Source organism: Pantherophis guttatus, chromosome 5 (genome assembly GCF_059756535.1).
Source record: "Pantherophis guttatus breed Tessera chromosome 5, ASM5975653v1, whole genome shotgun sequence".
In the NCBI taxonomy this organism is placed as follows: domain Eukaryota; kingdom Metazoa; phylum Chordata; class Lepidosauria; order Squamata; family Colubridae; genus Pantherophis; species Pantherophis guttatus.
This window is the reverse complement of record NC_142067.1, coordinates 67,266,853-67,279,338: the sequence shown is the minus strand read 5'-3', so window position 1 is coordinate 67,279,338 and position 12,486 is coordinate 67,266,853. Positions and strand designations below refer to the sequence as shown.

Here is a 12,486-nt window from a genome sequence, read left to right as displayed (position 1 = left end):
CCAAGTCATGTCAAGTCAAAACCTTCCAATATTAATGTTCTTATGTTTTTGAGTTTGATCCAATCTTTTATCCATGTTAACGCTGAGGCTTTGTAATAACTCTGCCAATCAGGGAGTCCGATTTCCCCTCTCTCTCTTTTGTCTTGTAGATGTTTTAATTTGATTCTTGCTTTTTTTCCCTGCCAACTAAATTTTAATATCATTCTGTCTAAATCTTTAAAATATGTTCTTCCTGGGTTTACTGGTATCACCCTAAATAAGTATAACACTCTTGGCAGAATATTCATTTTAATGGTAGCAATTTTGCCTAAAAGAGACAATTGGAGTTTTGCCCATCTTTCCAAATCGTTTTCTATTTGTTTAGCCAATTTAATATAATTGTCTTCCTTCAAGGTTGATATTTTGTTTGTAATCCATACTCCTAAGTATTTAACTTTCTTTGCTGTTTGTATCCCTAATATATTTTCCAATTCTTCTTCTTGATACTTGTTAAGGTTCTTTGTTAAAATTTTAGTTTTTTGTTTATTAATTTTCAATCCCGCTACTTCTCCATATTGTTGTACTTTTATCATTAATTTTGGTCCAGATTGTATGGGTTTATCTAAGATGAGTACTATATCCCGTGCGCTCCCACAGAGAGGGCCTCCTCAGGGTGCCATCAGCCAATCAATGTAGGCCAATCAATGTAGGCTGGTGACTCCCAGGGCGAGGGCCTTCTCTGTGAGGGCACCTACCCTCTGGAATCAGTTGCCCCCAGAGATAAGGAGAATCCAAGACCTTAGTGCCTTCCGCCGTGCCCTTAAAACCCACTTTTTCCAGCAAGCCGGGCTGGCTTAAGAAGAAATTTTAAATGTTTTAATTGGTTTGTATTTTTAATTTTGGGCCAAATTTATATATATTTTAATTGTTTTTAATATTTGTATTTCATGTTTTTTAATTCTGGCTGTACACCGCCCTGAGTCCTCAGGGAGAAGGGCGGTATATAAATTTTAAAATAAAATAAAATAAATAAAATCATACGCAAAGGCTTGCAGTTTATATTCTTGATTTTTTATTTTTAGTCCAGTTATTTCTGTATCTTTCCTGATTTCTTCTAGTAATATTTCCAATGTTAATATAAACAATATAGGAGATAATGGGCATCCTTGTCTCACTCCTTTCTTTATATCCAATTGTTCAGTTGTATCTCCATTAATTTGTATTTTTGCTGTTTGGGTGTTGTATATCTTTTTAATCATTTTTATAAATCTTTCTCCAAATTTCATCTTTTCTAATTGTGCTAATAGAAATGTCCAGTTGAGATTATCAAACGCTTTTTGTGCATCTAGGAAAATTAGAGCTAACTGGTTTTCCGATCTTTGCTCATAGAATTCCAGAGTGTCAATAATTGTTCTTATATTGTTATGAATTTGTCTTCCAAGAATAAAACCATTTTGATCAGGATGTATATAGTATTTGATTAGGTCTTTCAATCTCTGCATTATAATTGATGTGAATAGTTTATAACCTACGTTGAGAAGAGAAATTGGTCTATAATTTTTAATTTCCATGGGAAATTGTCTATCTCTTTATTACATTTGCCTTTTTAAAGGATAAATAGCTGTCCCTCCAGGCTTTCTTTCCCTCCTTACTCTCTCAGGCTTTCTTTCTCTGTTTCTTTGCTATTGATTTATTCCCAAGACCATGTGAAGAAGAGGGAGGGTGAGGGAGGGAGAGAAAGGGGGGGTACACCCATCCTACTAGTTCTTTGCAGATGTGGTTAAATAAATGTAAGAAATTAAATAAATGTAAGAAATAAAAGAAGAAATGTAAGTTATCTAGTAACAAACAAAACAAAACAAAACAAAACCCAAAGTCAGACCACCACAGGGTGGATTTTCCCAGAATGGTTTAGCAATCTTGTGTAAATAAAACCTGTAATAACAACAGTTTCTCGTTCATATGCACGCACTGATCACATCACAGAAACAAAACAGCAAGAAATTAATAAGCAATTTTCCGCATAGAAATATCAGTCTAAGTTTATTATAAAATAACATGCAGTTTAGAAAAGGCATACAACAGCTTTTTCACATACATTAAAGCCTTTTGAATAGCATATGTTCCCTTATTCTAAATTTTTAAATAGATAGCAAAAGATGTAACTAAGGAGGTAAATTGTACCTGGAATAGAAGCACCATAAATATTACACATAAGCACACACATTTAGACAAAACCCTCAGAGATGCAGCTAACTCTTATTATTGCTAATTTTTATTTGGAAAATTGCCTTCTAGAATTATTAATTTAAAATGTTCCATTTTGAAGAATATAACTCTCTTTGCAGGGCTATTTCTCTTACCTTTTCACGTTTAATTCTTTCTGATACTGTTGTAAACCGTTGGTTGAGCTCTATCAGTTTAGGTTCTATTACCTTCCTGCAGTGACCTCCACGGTTTGTCATCAAGTCAACTGCCTGGTCACGAACAGAATCTACCTTTGGATGCATATCATTTAGCTCACCCTTTAAGCACTGCAAAATATGAGTAAAACACAGAGCTTTACATTAAATATAAAAACAGGAAAAAAGAAAGAAAGGGAGGAAAAAAAGAAAAAAAATCCAAGTATCCTGATAGCCACACACAATTGTGTCATATTTCTTGTAAACAGATTTATGCATGAACCAATTAATGTAGAATCTCCCCTTAAAAAAATAATTTAAACAGGAAAATAAATTATTTGTAGCTATGAAGCAACATGCTTTCCAAAGCTTTCAATACAAAGACACAAAAGCTAGTAACGGGTATTTTAGTTTCTGCAGCAACTCAGAAACTTGTACAAAATAAGCCGTTGAGTTAAGTTAAAATCTGTTACCAATTTATGCTAAACATGCTGGATTTAGAATAGATTTCCAGGTCAGTTATGAATAAAAGGAACCAAGATGCATTACTTAACAGTAAAATCATATAAATCTGAACCCAAATAAACCCAAATAGTACTATAAAATGAACAACTATTATTAAACAAATTACATATTTGTAGCTCTTTAATTTCAAGAATTGCCTGCTGATAAATATTCTCTTCTTAGAGGACTTTCAAAAATATATTATGATGATTTTAGGAATATTTCCATTCTCCATGAAATAATTTTAAATCAAATAAACTGATAATTTATTTGCTAAATTGTTAATGATTTGTACAGTATTATAATTTTGGATTTAGGAAAAATAATAGTTTACACTTCTTGAGGTAATTGGAGATTTTCAGAATATTTAATTATGTACACAGTTTATAGTGGCAATGACGTCAAGAGCTTTTTAAATTCTATATATTAGAAATAGCATGGCTGCAATTACTAATACTACTTTAATATTACGGAAACATAGAAATCACTTAGAACAAAAATCAAAGACGTGGCTGAGAACCTAACCAAAATAATAAAAGCTACAGATTATTACCCCTTTCTACTACTACATGTAGGGACGAATGACACAAAAATGGACCTGAAAACAATATTGAGTGATTACAAGCAGCTACGCAAGAAAGTTAAGGAGTTAGGTGCACAAGTAGTTTTTCATCTGTACTGCCAACAAAAGGTCAACATCCAGTAAGAGAATAAAGGATTCTAGAAGTGAACCACTGGCTAAAGGGTTGGTGTTACCAAAAGAATTTAGGATTCCTGGACCATGGTCTACACTTCCTCCACAATGGGCTTTTGTCAAGGGATGGTGTTCTGATCTGGCTCCCAAACACAACAAGCTCTCTGTATTTAACTAAATGTTCTCTTTATTAGGAGCACCAGCAGTCCTGGCAAAGTCTCTTTCTCCCTCACAGCAGGCTAACTAAGTCTCTAAATGCTTGTGGAAAGCAATGCTCACTCCCTTTCCCCCTGAAATGGCCACAACACACCAGGAGTCTCTCTCTCTCTCTCTCTTTCCCCACACTTGCAAAAGAAGTCCTGGAAGGTACACTCACTTTCTTCCAGCAGCAGAGACACACACACACACACGCTCAGAAGGCATGCCTGATTCTCAGTGCTGGAGATTCCAAGAAAGAATTCTGATTAGTTGTTTCAAACAAGATTCAGAAGTTCAGGCTATCAGTGGCTGATGATGGGGAGATGAATAGTTGTCTGCCACATCTATTTGTCTCCGCCCCCTGCTTTTATCCCCAGAGCTAGGGTGGGTCTTAGCTAGCAGCTATGGCTCATCCTTCCTGAGGACCGGCCCATAGATTTCCACTGCTATCCTCTGCCTTCTGTACATCTGTGTGTCAGGGACTGGACCCAGCTTGAATGTATTTGGGTCAATATTAAAGGGGGGGGGAAATGACATTGCCATAGGTCTATACTATAGGCCACCCAACCAAACAGAGGAAGTAGATGAACTTTTTGCTAATCAGCTAACTAAGGTATGTAGGAAGCACATCACAATAGTAATGGGGAAATTGAACTACCCTGACATCAACTGGGAGACAAACTCTGCACCAAGTGGAAGATCCAACAGGTTCCTAACAAACCTAGCAGACAACTTTGTTTCCCAAAAAGTAGAGAAGGGAACAAGGGGACCAGCCATATTGGACTTAATTCTCACTAATAGAGATGAAATGATAGAAGGTGTTGAAGCTACAGGAACCTTGGGGGCAAGTGATCACGCAATATTGGAATTCAACATTATGCAAACACAAGTAGTAGAACAAAGTCAAACTAGAGTCTTGGACTTTAAGAGAGCTTATTTCAATAAACTTAGAGAGAGCTTGAGAAGGATTCCATGGATGAGAATCCTCAAGGGGAAAATAACTCAAGAAACTTGGGAAATTTTGAAAAGTGAGATTATAAAAGCCCAGTCTAACACAATACTAATGAAGAAGGAGCCTGAGTGGCGTAGGAGGCTAATGCCTTCTAAGGCAGCATTTAACATCCAGCTGCCTGCAATTACTGCAAGTTCAATTCTCCCCAGGCTCAAGGTCGACTCAGCCTTCCATCCTTTCTAAAGTGGGTAAATTGAGGACCCAGTTTGTGGGGGCAATAAGCTGACTTGATATAAATATACAAAAGTATGAAGGCTATTGCTTAATGCATTGTAAGCCACCCTGAGTCTCCGGAGAAGGGTGGCATATAAATCAAATTAAAAAAAAAAGAAGAAGAAAAATAATAGATCTCAAAAGAAACTAGCATGGCTGCATAAAGAACTCTCTAACAAATTGAAAGTCAAAAAGGACAAGTATAAAAAGTGGAAAGAGGAGCAAATAATTAAGGCAGAATATCAGCAAATAGCCCAAGCCTGTAAAGATGAAGTGAGGAAAGCTAAGGCTCACAATGAACAAAGGCTTGTGACTAAAGTAAAAAATAACAAAAAAAAAAAAGCTTCTTCCAACATATTAAAAACAAGAAAAAAGTCAAGGAAACAATTGGCCCATTGCTGGGAGAAAGTGGCAAGAAGGTGACAAGCAACAGGGAGAAAGCAGAACTACTTAACTCATTTTTTGCGTCTGTCTTTACACAAAAGGAAAAAACAGTCCAACCTATCAAAAACAGCACCACAAAAAACAGATTAGGAACACAAGTTAAAATAGGGAAGAAAATGGTAAGTGAACACCTGTCTACCCTAGACAAGTTCAAATCACCAGGACCAGATGCATTACACCCCAAGGTTCTGAAGGAACTGGCAGACGAGAGCTCAGAACCACTGAACTATATCTTTCAAAGATCCTGGAGCACAGGAGAACTGCCAGAGGATTGGAAAAGAGCTGATGTAGTTCCCATCTTCAAAAAAGGAAAAAAAATAGATCCAGGAAACTACAGACCTATCAGCCTGACTTCAATACCAGGGAAGATTCTGGAAATCTGCAAATCACTGAACACCTAGAAGCAAACCAAGTAATAACCAAAAGCCAACATGGGTTTGTCAAAAACAGGTCATGCCAGACTAAACTTATTGCATTCTTTGACAAAGTGACAAAATTAGTGGACCAGAGGAGTGCTGTCGATATAATTTACTTGGACTTCAGTAAAGCATTTGATAAAGTAGACCATAACCTACTACTAGATAAAGAAGAAAAATGTGGGTTAGACAGCATCACCACCAGGTGGATTTGTAACTGGCTGACCAACTGCACTCAACGTGTAGTCCTCAATGGAACTGCATCTACATGGAGCGAAGTATGCAGTGGAGTACCCCAGGGCTCTGTTTTAGGCCCAGTGCTCTTCAACATCTTCATCAATGACTTGGACGAGGGAATAGATGGGGAACTCATCAAATTTGCAGATGACACCAAGCTGGCAGGAATAGCCAACATTCCAGAAGATAGGCTCAAGATACAGAAGGATCTTGACAGACTTGAACATTGTGTGCTATCTAAAAAAATGAAATTCAACAGTGAAAAAAGCAAGGTTCTACATTTAGGGAAGAAAAACAAAATGCACAGGTATTGTATATGTGGTACCTTGCTCAATAGTAGTAACTGTGAAAAGAAATATTAAGAAAAGGCAAGTTTATAAAACATTAGAGGATGATTACAAGAAATTTGAAAAAGAACTACAGAAATTCCCACAAAAAAAGGATATTAAAATGAAAATGGATACAATTAAACATAAAATGGGATTAATAGAAAAAGAAGATTTAGCACAAAAAATTAGAAGTGCTAAACAGAACTATTTTGGAGATGCCAATAAACCAGGTAGATGGCTAGCATATAAATTGAAGAAAGAGAGAGAATCAAGGAAAATAACACAATTAGTAGATGACCAAGGACAAATTAGATTTGGGAATAAAGAGAAGAAAAATATTATATAAGATTATTATAAAAAATTATATGAAAAAGAAAATATAGAGGCGGAAAGTATTAAACGATATTTACACACGGCGAATCTACCCCAGATTTCTAAAGATACTGAGATGATGTTAGGAGGAAACATAACAATGATGGAATTGACTGAAGCACTTAAAAAACAAAAGAATGGGAAGGCACCAGGCCCGGACGGACTGCCAGCGGAATACTATAAGACTTTACAGGAATCGTTGAGTGATTGTTAGAAGTTATGAATGAAGTAATGTTAAAGATGGAAATACCCAAATCATGGTCAGAAGCATATATTACACTTGTCCCAAGGGAGGTTGTGATCCACAACAAGTCAAGAATTATAGGCCTATATTCCTGCTAAATTCAGATTATAAAATCTTTGCTACAATATTGTCAGAAAGACTTAAAAGTTATTTAAATAATTTTATACATTCTGATTAAAATGGATTTCTGCCAAAAAGGCAGATTAGAAACAATTTGAGGATAATTCTGGACACTTTGGAATACTATGAGGCACATCCTGAAAAGCAAATGGCTTTGATATTTCTAGATGCACAGAAAGCCTTTGACAATGTGAATTGGCGATTTATGCTATTACAGCTGAAACAGATGGGCTTTGGGAGGAAATTTATTCAAGCCATAGAAGCCATATATCATAAACAAACAGCAAAAGTAATGATAAATGGAGAATTGACAGAATCTATTGAAATACAAAAAGGAACGAGACAAGGTTGTCCACTGGCACCTCTTTTGTTCGTGTTAACACTAGAAATATTAAACAGAAATATTAGAGATGAAAAAGAAATAAAAGGAATGAAAATTCAAAATGAAGAATATAAATTGCAAGCATTCGCTGATGACCTGGTGTTTATTCTTGAAGATCCATTTGAATCAATAAATAAACTGATAGACAAAATAGGAGAATTTGGAAAAGTAGCAGGTTTGAAAATAAATAAAGATAAAACGAAGATTTTGACAAAAAACATATTAGAAAAACAAAAAGAATTGGCGGATGTATCGAAGATGCAGGTCACGAACAAGGTTAAGTACTTGGGGATATATTTGAGAGCAAGATGCAGTACACTCAAGGAGAATAATTACAATAAACAGATAGTGACAGATTTTGCTAAATGTGAAAATTTGCAATTATCATTGAGAGGGAGGATATCAACTATTAAGATGAATATATTGCCTAGAATTTTATATTTGTTCCAGACAATTCCAATCAGGTTGGGAAAAGATTATTTTGAAGAATTGAATAAAATAGTGTTAAAATATATTTGGCAGAGTAAAAAGGCGAGGATAAAATTAAAATTGCTGCAAGATGCTAGAGTAAGAGGAGGTTTTGGTTTGCCGGAATTGGAACTATATTATCAAGCAACTAATTTGATGTGGATCAAAGAATGGATAATGTTAAGAAATACTAGGTTGTTGACTTTAGAAGGACATGACTTGTTGTTGGGCTGGCATGCTTTCTTATGGTACAAGGGCACAAAAACACAGGGGTATTTTAGAAGACATGTTATTCGAGAGTCTTTGCTATTAAATTGGGAGAAGATTAAAAGACAACATTATTTAAAAATTCCAGTCTGGTTATCTACTGAAGCATTCTCATATTCAATAATATTTAGAAAGGAACAAAATTGTTAAATATAGTGAATTACTGAATGAAAAGGGTGAACTTAAATCGAAGCAAGAACTAGAAGAACAGGATATAAAAATGGATTGGTTTTCGTATATGCAAATATATTCTAGATATGATAAAGATTCTAAAACAGAAGATTTTTACAGTAATCTGACTAATTTAGATAAAATTTTAACAGGTTCTGATGACTATGTAATTAAAAAATTGTATGGTTACTTATTAGAGGTAAAATTGGAAGAAGAATAAGTTAAAGAAACAATGATTGCATGGGGGGAAATTTTGGTTATGATTGCATGGGGGAAAAATTTGATTTAGAGAAATGGCAAAAATTGTGGATGCAAAATTATAAAATGACAATGTCAACAGCATATAAGGAGAATTTGTATAAGATGTTTTACAGGTGGCATCTACCCCCGACAAGAATAGCGAGAATGTTCAAGAACAAATCTGAGAAGTTTTGGAAATGTCATCAGATACCAGGCTCATATTACCATATGTGGTGGACATGTGTAGAAGCGAAAAGATACTGGACTAAAATCCACACATGGTTGGAAAAAATGACAAAAAAACATATAGACTTTAAGCCAGAGATTTTTTTATTAGGGATTGTGCCAGAAACATATAATAGAGAATTGAGATATTTGATTGTGAATGTTTTAACAGCTGCTAGAATTGTGTTTGCTAAAAACTGGAAAAATGAGAAAATACCAACGCAAAATGAAATTATTAAGAAATCATGGAATGTGCTGAAATGAGTAAATTGACATTTGAAATTAGAGAACAAGAAGATAAACAATACTACAAGATATGGGATTTATTTTATCAATGGCTAGATAATAAAACATCAGGCAACTCAGCTGGGATCGTCAGAGCCTTTTGAAAGCATTTTTTTACAACCTCTTCGCCTAAGAGGTTGTAGAAAAAATGGTTTAAAAAGTAAAAAAAAAACATGGCCACGCCCACCCAGTCACATTATCCCTGCTACCAAGCCACGCCCACAGAACCGGTAGTAACAAATTTTAATTTCATCACTGGGTGGGTGGCTGACAGGCCACAACAGATAGGCTGCACCTCACAAAAACTGGGAAGAATGTTTTCAGAAAATGACTGGCTCAACTTATCAGGAGAGCTTTAAACTAAAATTATGGGGGGAGGGTAACCAATCTGTCAGGGTCCCAAGTAATAACCCCAATGAAAGAAAACTCCGAGGCTTGAGTTTCCTCAAAGTTCCATTTTATTAGAGATGTCATATTGGCACATCTGGGAAAATCTGAATCTGAAAGCTTCCAGGTTTTCCCCACCCAAAAGAAAGTTCAAGTCCCTGCCCAACACCCACATGTCCATCACATGGTCAAATCCAAACACCATCCCAACTGGAGATGCCTCCCAGTTCCAGGCATCCAGGTGCAGGGCAAGATGACCTTGACTTTCTGAGAAAGGAATGTTATTATGACTATATATCACTCTGGTTTAAGGGTGAAATGCTCCCGGTTTGGACTGGATCACCCGATCCGGTAACAATGGTGGTGGGTGGTTTGGAGAACCATTAGCAAAAATCCCTGCCCCCCCATGCCCAGCTGAGCCACGCGATCATCAAAGGCTTTTTTTTTACTTTTAAAAGCATTTTTTCTACAACCTCTTCGGCTGAAAAAATGCTTTTAAAAGTAAAAAAAAGAAAAAAACCTCTGATGATTGCGCTGCTCAGCTGGGATCATCAGAGGCTTTTAAAAGCATTTTTTCCTGCAACCTCTTTGGCCAGAGGTTTTAGGAAAAAAAATGCCTTTAAAAGCCTCTGACGATCCCAGCTGAGTTGCCTGATTGTCAGAGGCTTTTAAAAGCATTTTTTAATGCAACCTTTTAAGGTTGTAGAAAAAAATGCTTGTAAAAGTAAAAAAAAAAAGTTGGCCATGTCCACCCAGTCACATTACCCCTCCCTACCAAGCCACGCCCACAGAACCGGTAGTAACAAATTTTACATTTCACCACTGCTCTGGCTCCATACAATCCCCCCTCCCAGTTTCCCACAGTAGTAAATGTGGCAGGCCTGAAGGCCCAATGAAAAAGATGGCTTCCAGGCCTGACACAATCTTTATATCTCCAGGACCTAATTCCAAGCAAAAACCCCTATAAAACAAATCAAATAAGGAGGGATGGGAAGGAAGACAAACGCAAATATCTAATGGAAGACATATGAAGCACACCCAGAGTCAGATATAAAGATCTCAAATGCCTATATACAAATGCACAAAGTTTAGGAAACAAATAGGGTGAACTTGCATTATTAATACATGAAGATACATATGATATAGTTGGAATTACAGAAACTTGGTGGGATGAAACTCATGACTGGAACATACTGATAGAAGGATATAAAATGTTCATATGTAAAAGACTACTATATTGCTACTTAACAATAAATATTTTGTTCACAAGACCTCATGTTCTGAAGTGGTCTTTGCTTTCTAAGAATTTTAAAAGTATGATAAAATATTATTTTGAAGAGAAACATAATGTTCACTAAATTCAAAAGATTACTTGAAAACCCACAGGGCAAATCTGTGACACAATTATGATCATGTACAAAGAATCAACTAGCCTTTTAAAAAAAATAATTTTCAGAGGTTTGCATTTGTTACCTTAAGAATATTGGCTCTCTGCTGGGGGCTTTGGGTTTCAGATTCATCCAAGAGTATTTCTGTTTGATACATCCATGTGGTGATATTAGCAACATTTTGAAAAAATGTTTCCATATGTTTCTGATATGCCTAGAAGTAGGTAAAGAGAAACCAACATATTACTAAACAATTAGGACCAAAGGGAAACAGAAAAAAATGCATTACTACATAAATTATTATATTGTCCAAATACAAAAACTATAAAAGCAGTTCTATGAAATTATTTTAGAACTGCAAAAATAAGGTCTAAATACTGGGTAAAATCAGAAAAAAATTAAAACTTAGTTCTAATTCTTTACAAAGTTACATATAAAGGGAGAGATGAAGCAAAGAGAGCTGTCCATCTATTGCAATGATGTAGACGTTGGGATCCAAAGTGAGCTAAAAAATCAATATAGGTAATCCCCGTGTTATGTGTATTCCCTTAGCGAATGTTCAAAGTTATGCAATCAGTGTTTCCGAACAAGGCCCAAAACTATGAATCTTGCAGTACCACGGCAGTTGTTCGCCCTTATGAACAACCGCAGAGGCTCTGCAACATTCATCCTGCATGTTGCTGACTGAAATGGAGCTTCTGAGGGGTGGATCCATTCCTCAAAAGCCCTGTTCGGTCATCCAGAGGCCTTGCCTGGCAACTTGCTGGCTGAAATGGAGATTCGATGGGGGGGGGATCTGCCCCTCAGAAGCCCCTTTTGGCCTGTGAACAGAGCTTTTGAGACTCAGATCTCAGATCTCAGTTTCAGGGCTTCTGAGATCTGAGACTCAGTTCTCAAAAGCCCTGTTCTCCATTTCAGCCTGCAAAGGGCCGGGGGAAGCCCGCGGAGCGTCAGAACCTCAGAGGCCAAATCCCAACCCTAGAGGCTCAAATACGGCCCCCAGAGGCTCCATTTCAGTTTGCAACAGGCCAGGGGAGGCCCGTGGAGGGCCAAACAGAGCACATGAGGCTAGAGAGGAGACTGTTTCTAGATCTTCACAAGGTAAATGACCTGGTGCGGCAGGTTGGGGGAGGAAAAATTTGGGTCGACATGAGGTATCTCAGTGGGTCAGGGAGACCTTGGGTAGCCCTAGGCAGGTGGCCTGTTCCATCGGTAGACCCCCATGGCCTTCCCCACCCTGAAATACCTCATGTGCACTTAATGAGCCTCGCATTTGATTAGTGAATGCATGGGTGAAAGGAGGGAATGATCTCGTTCAAGATACGAGATTCACTCTCGTGAATCCTCTGGTTACAAATGGAATGGGCAGGCTCCATTACATTTGTAACTCGAGGACTACCTGTAGCCACTTTTATTTTTAAAAATTATATTCCTGCAGGGCAAGGAAAGCAGTTTAAGAACTATCCTATAATATTAATTTAGAAAACTTTGAATTTATTACATAATTAC

The 12,486-nt window shown here is 36.6% G+C and overlaps 1 protein-coding gene across 3 annotated transcripts in view; it reads right to left on the bottom strand.

The window, feature by feature from the left end:
• The window catches only part of DMD (dystrophin), a 2,041,544-nt gene that overhangs the window by 1,057,090 nt on the left and 971,968 nt on the right, over positions 1 to 12,486 (bottom strand). For all 3 annotated transcript variants that reach the window (XM_087871305.1, XM_087871306.1, XM_087871307.1), the window contains 2 exons: positions 11,063 to 11,191; positions 2,343 to 2,513 (listed from right to left, as the gene is read on the bottom strand). In XM_087871305.1, coding sequence (XP_087727431.1) covers positions 2,343 to 2,513; positions 11,063 to 11,191 — 300 coding nt within the window. The remainder of the gene's footprint in view (positions 1 to 2,342; positions 2,514 to 11,062; positions 11,192 to 12,486) is intronic.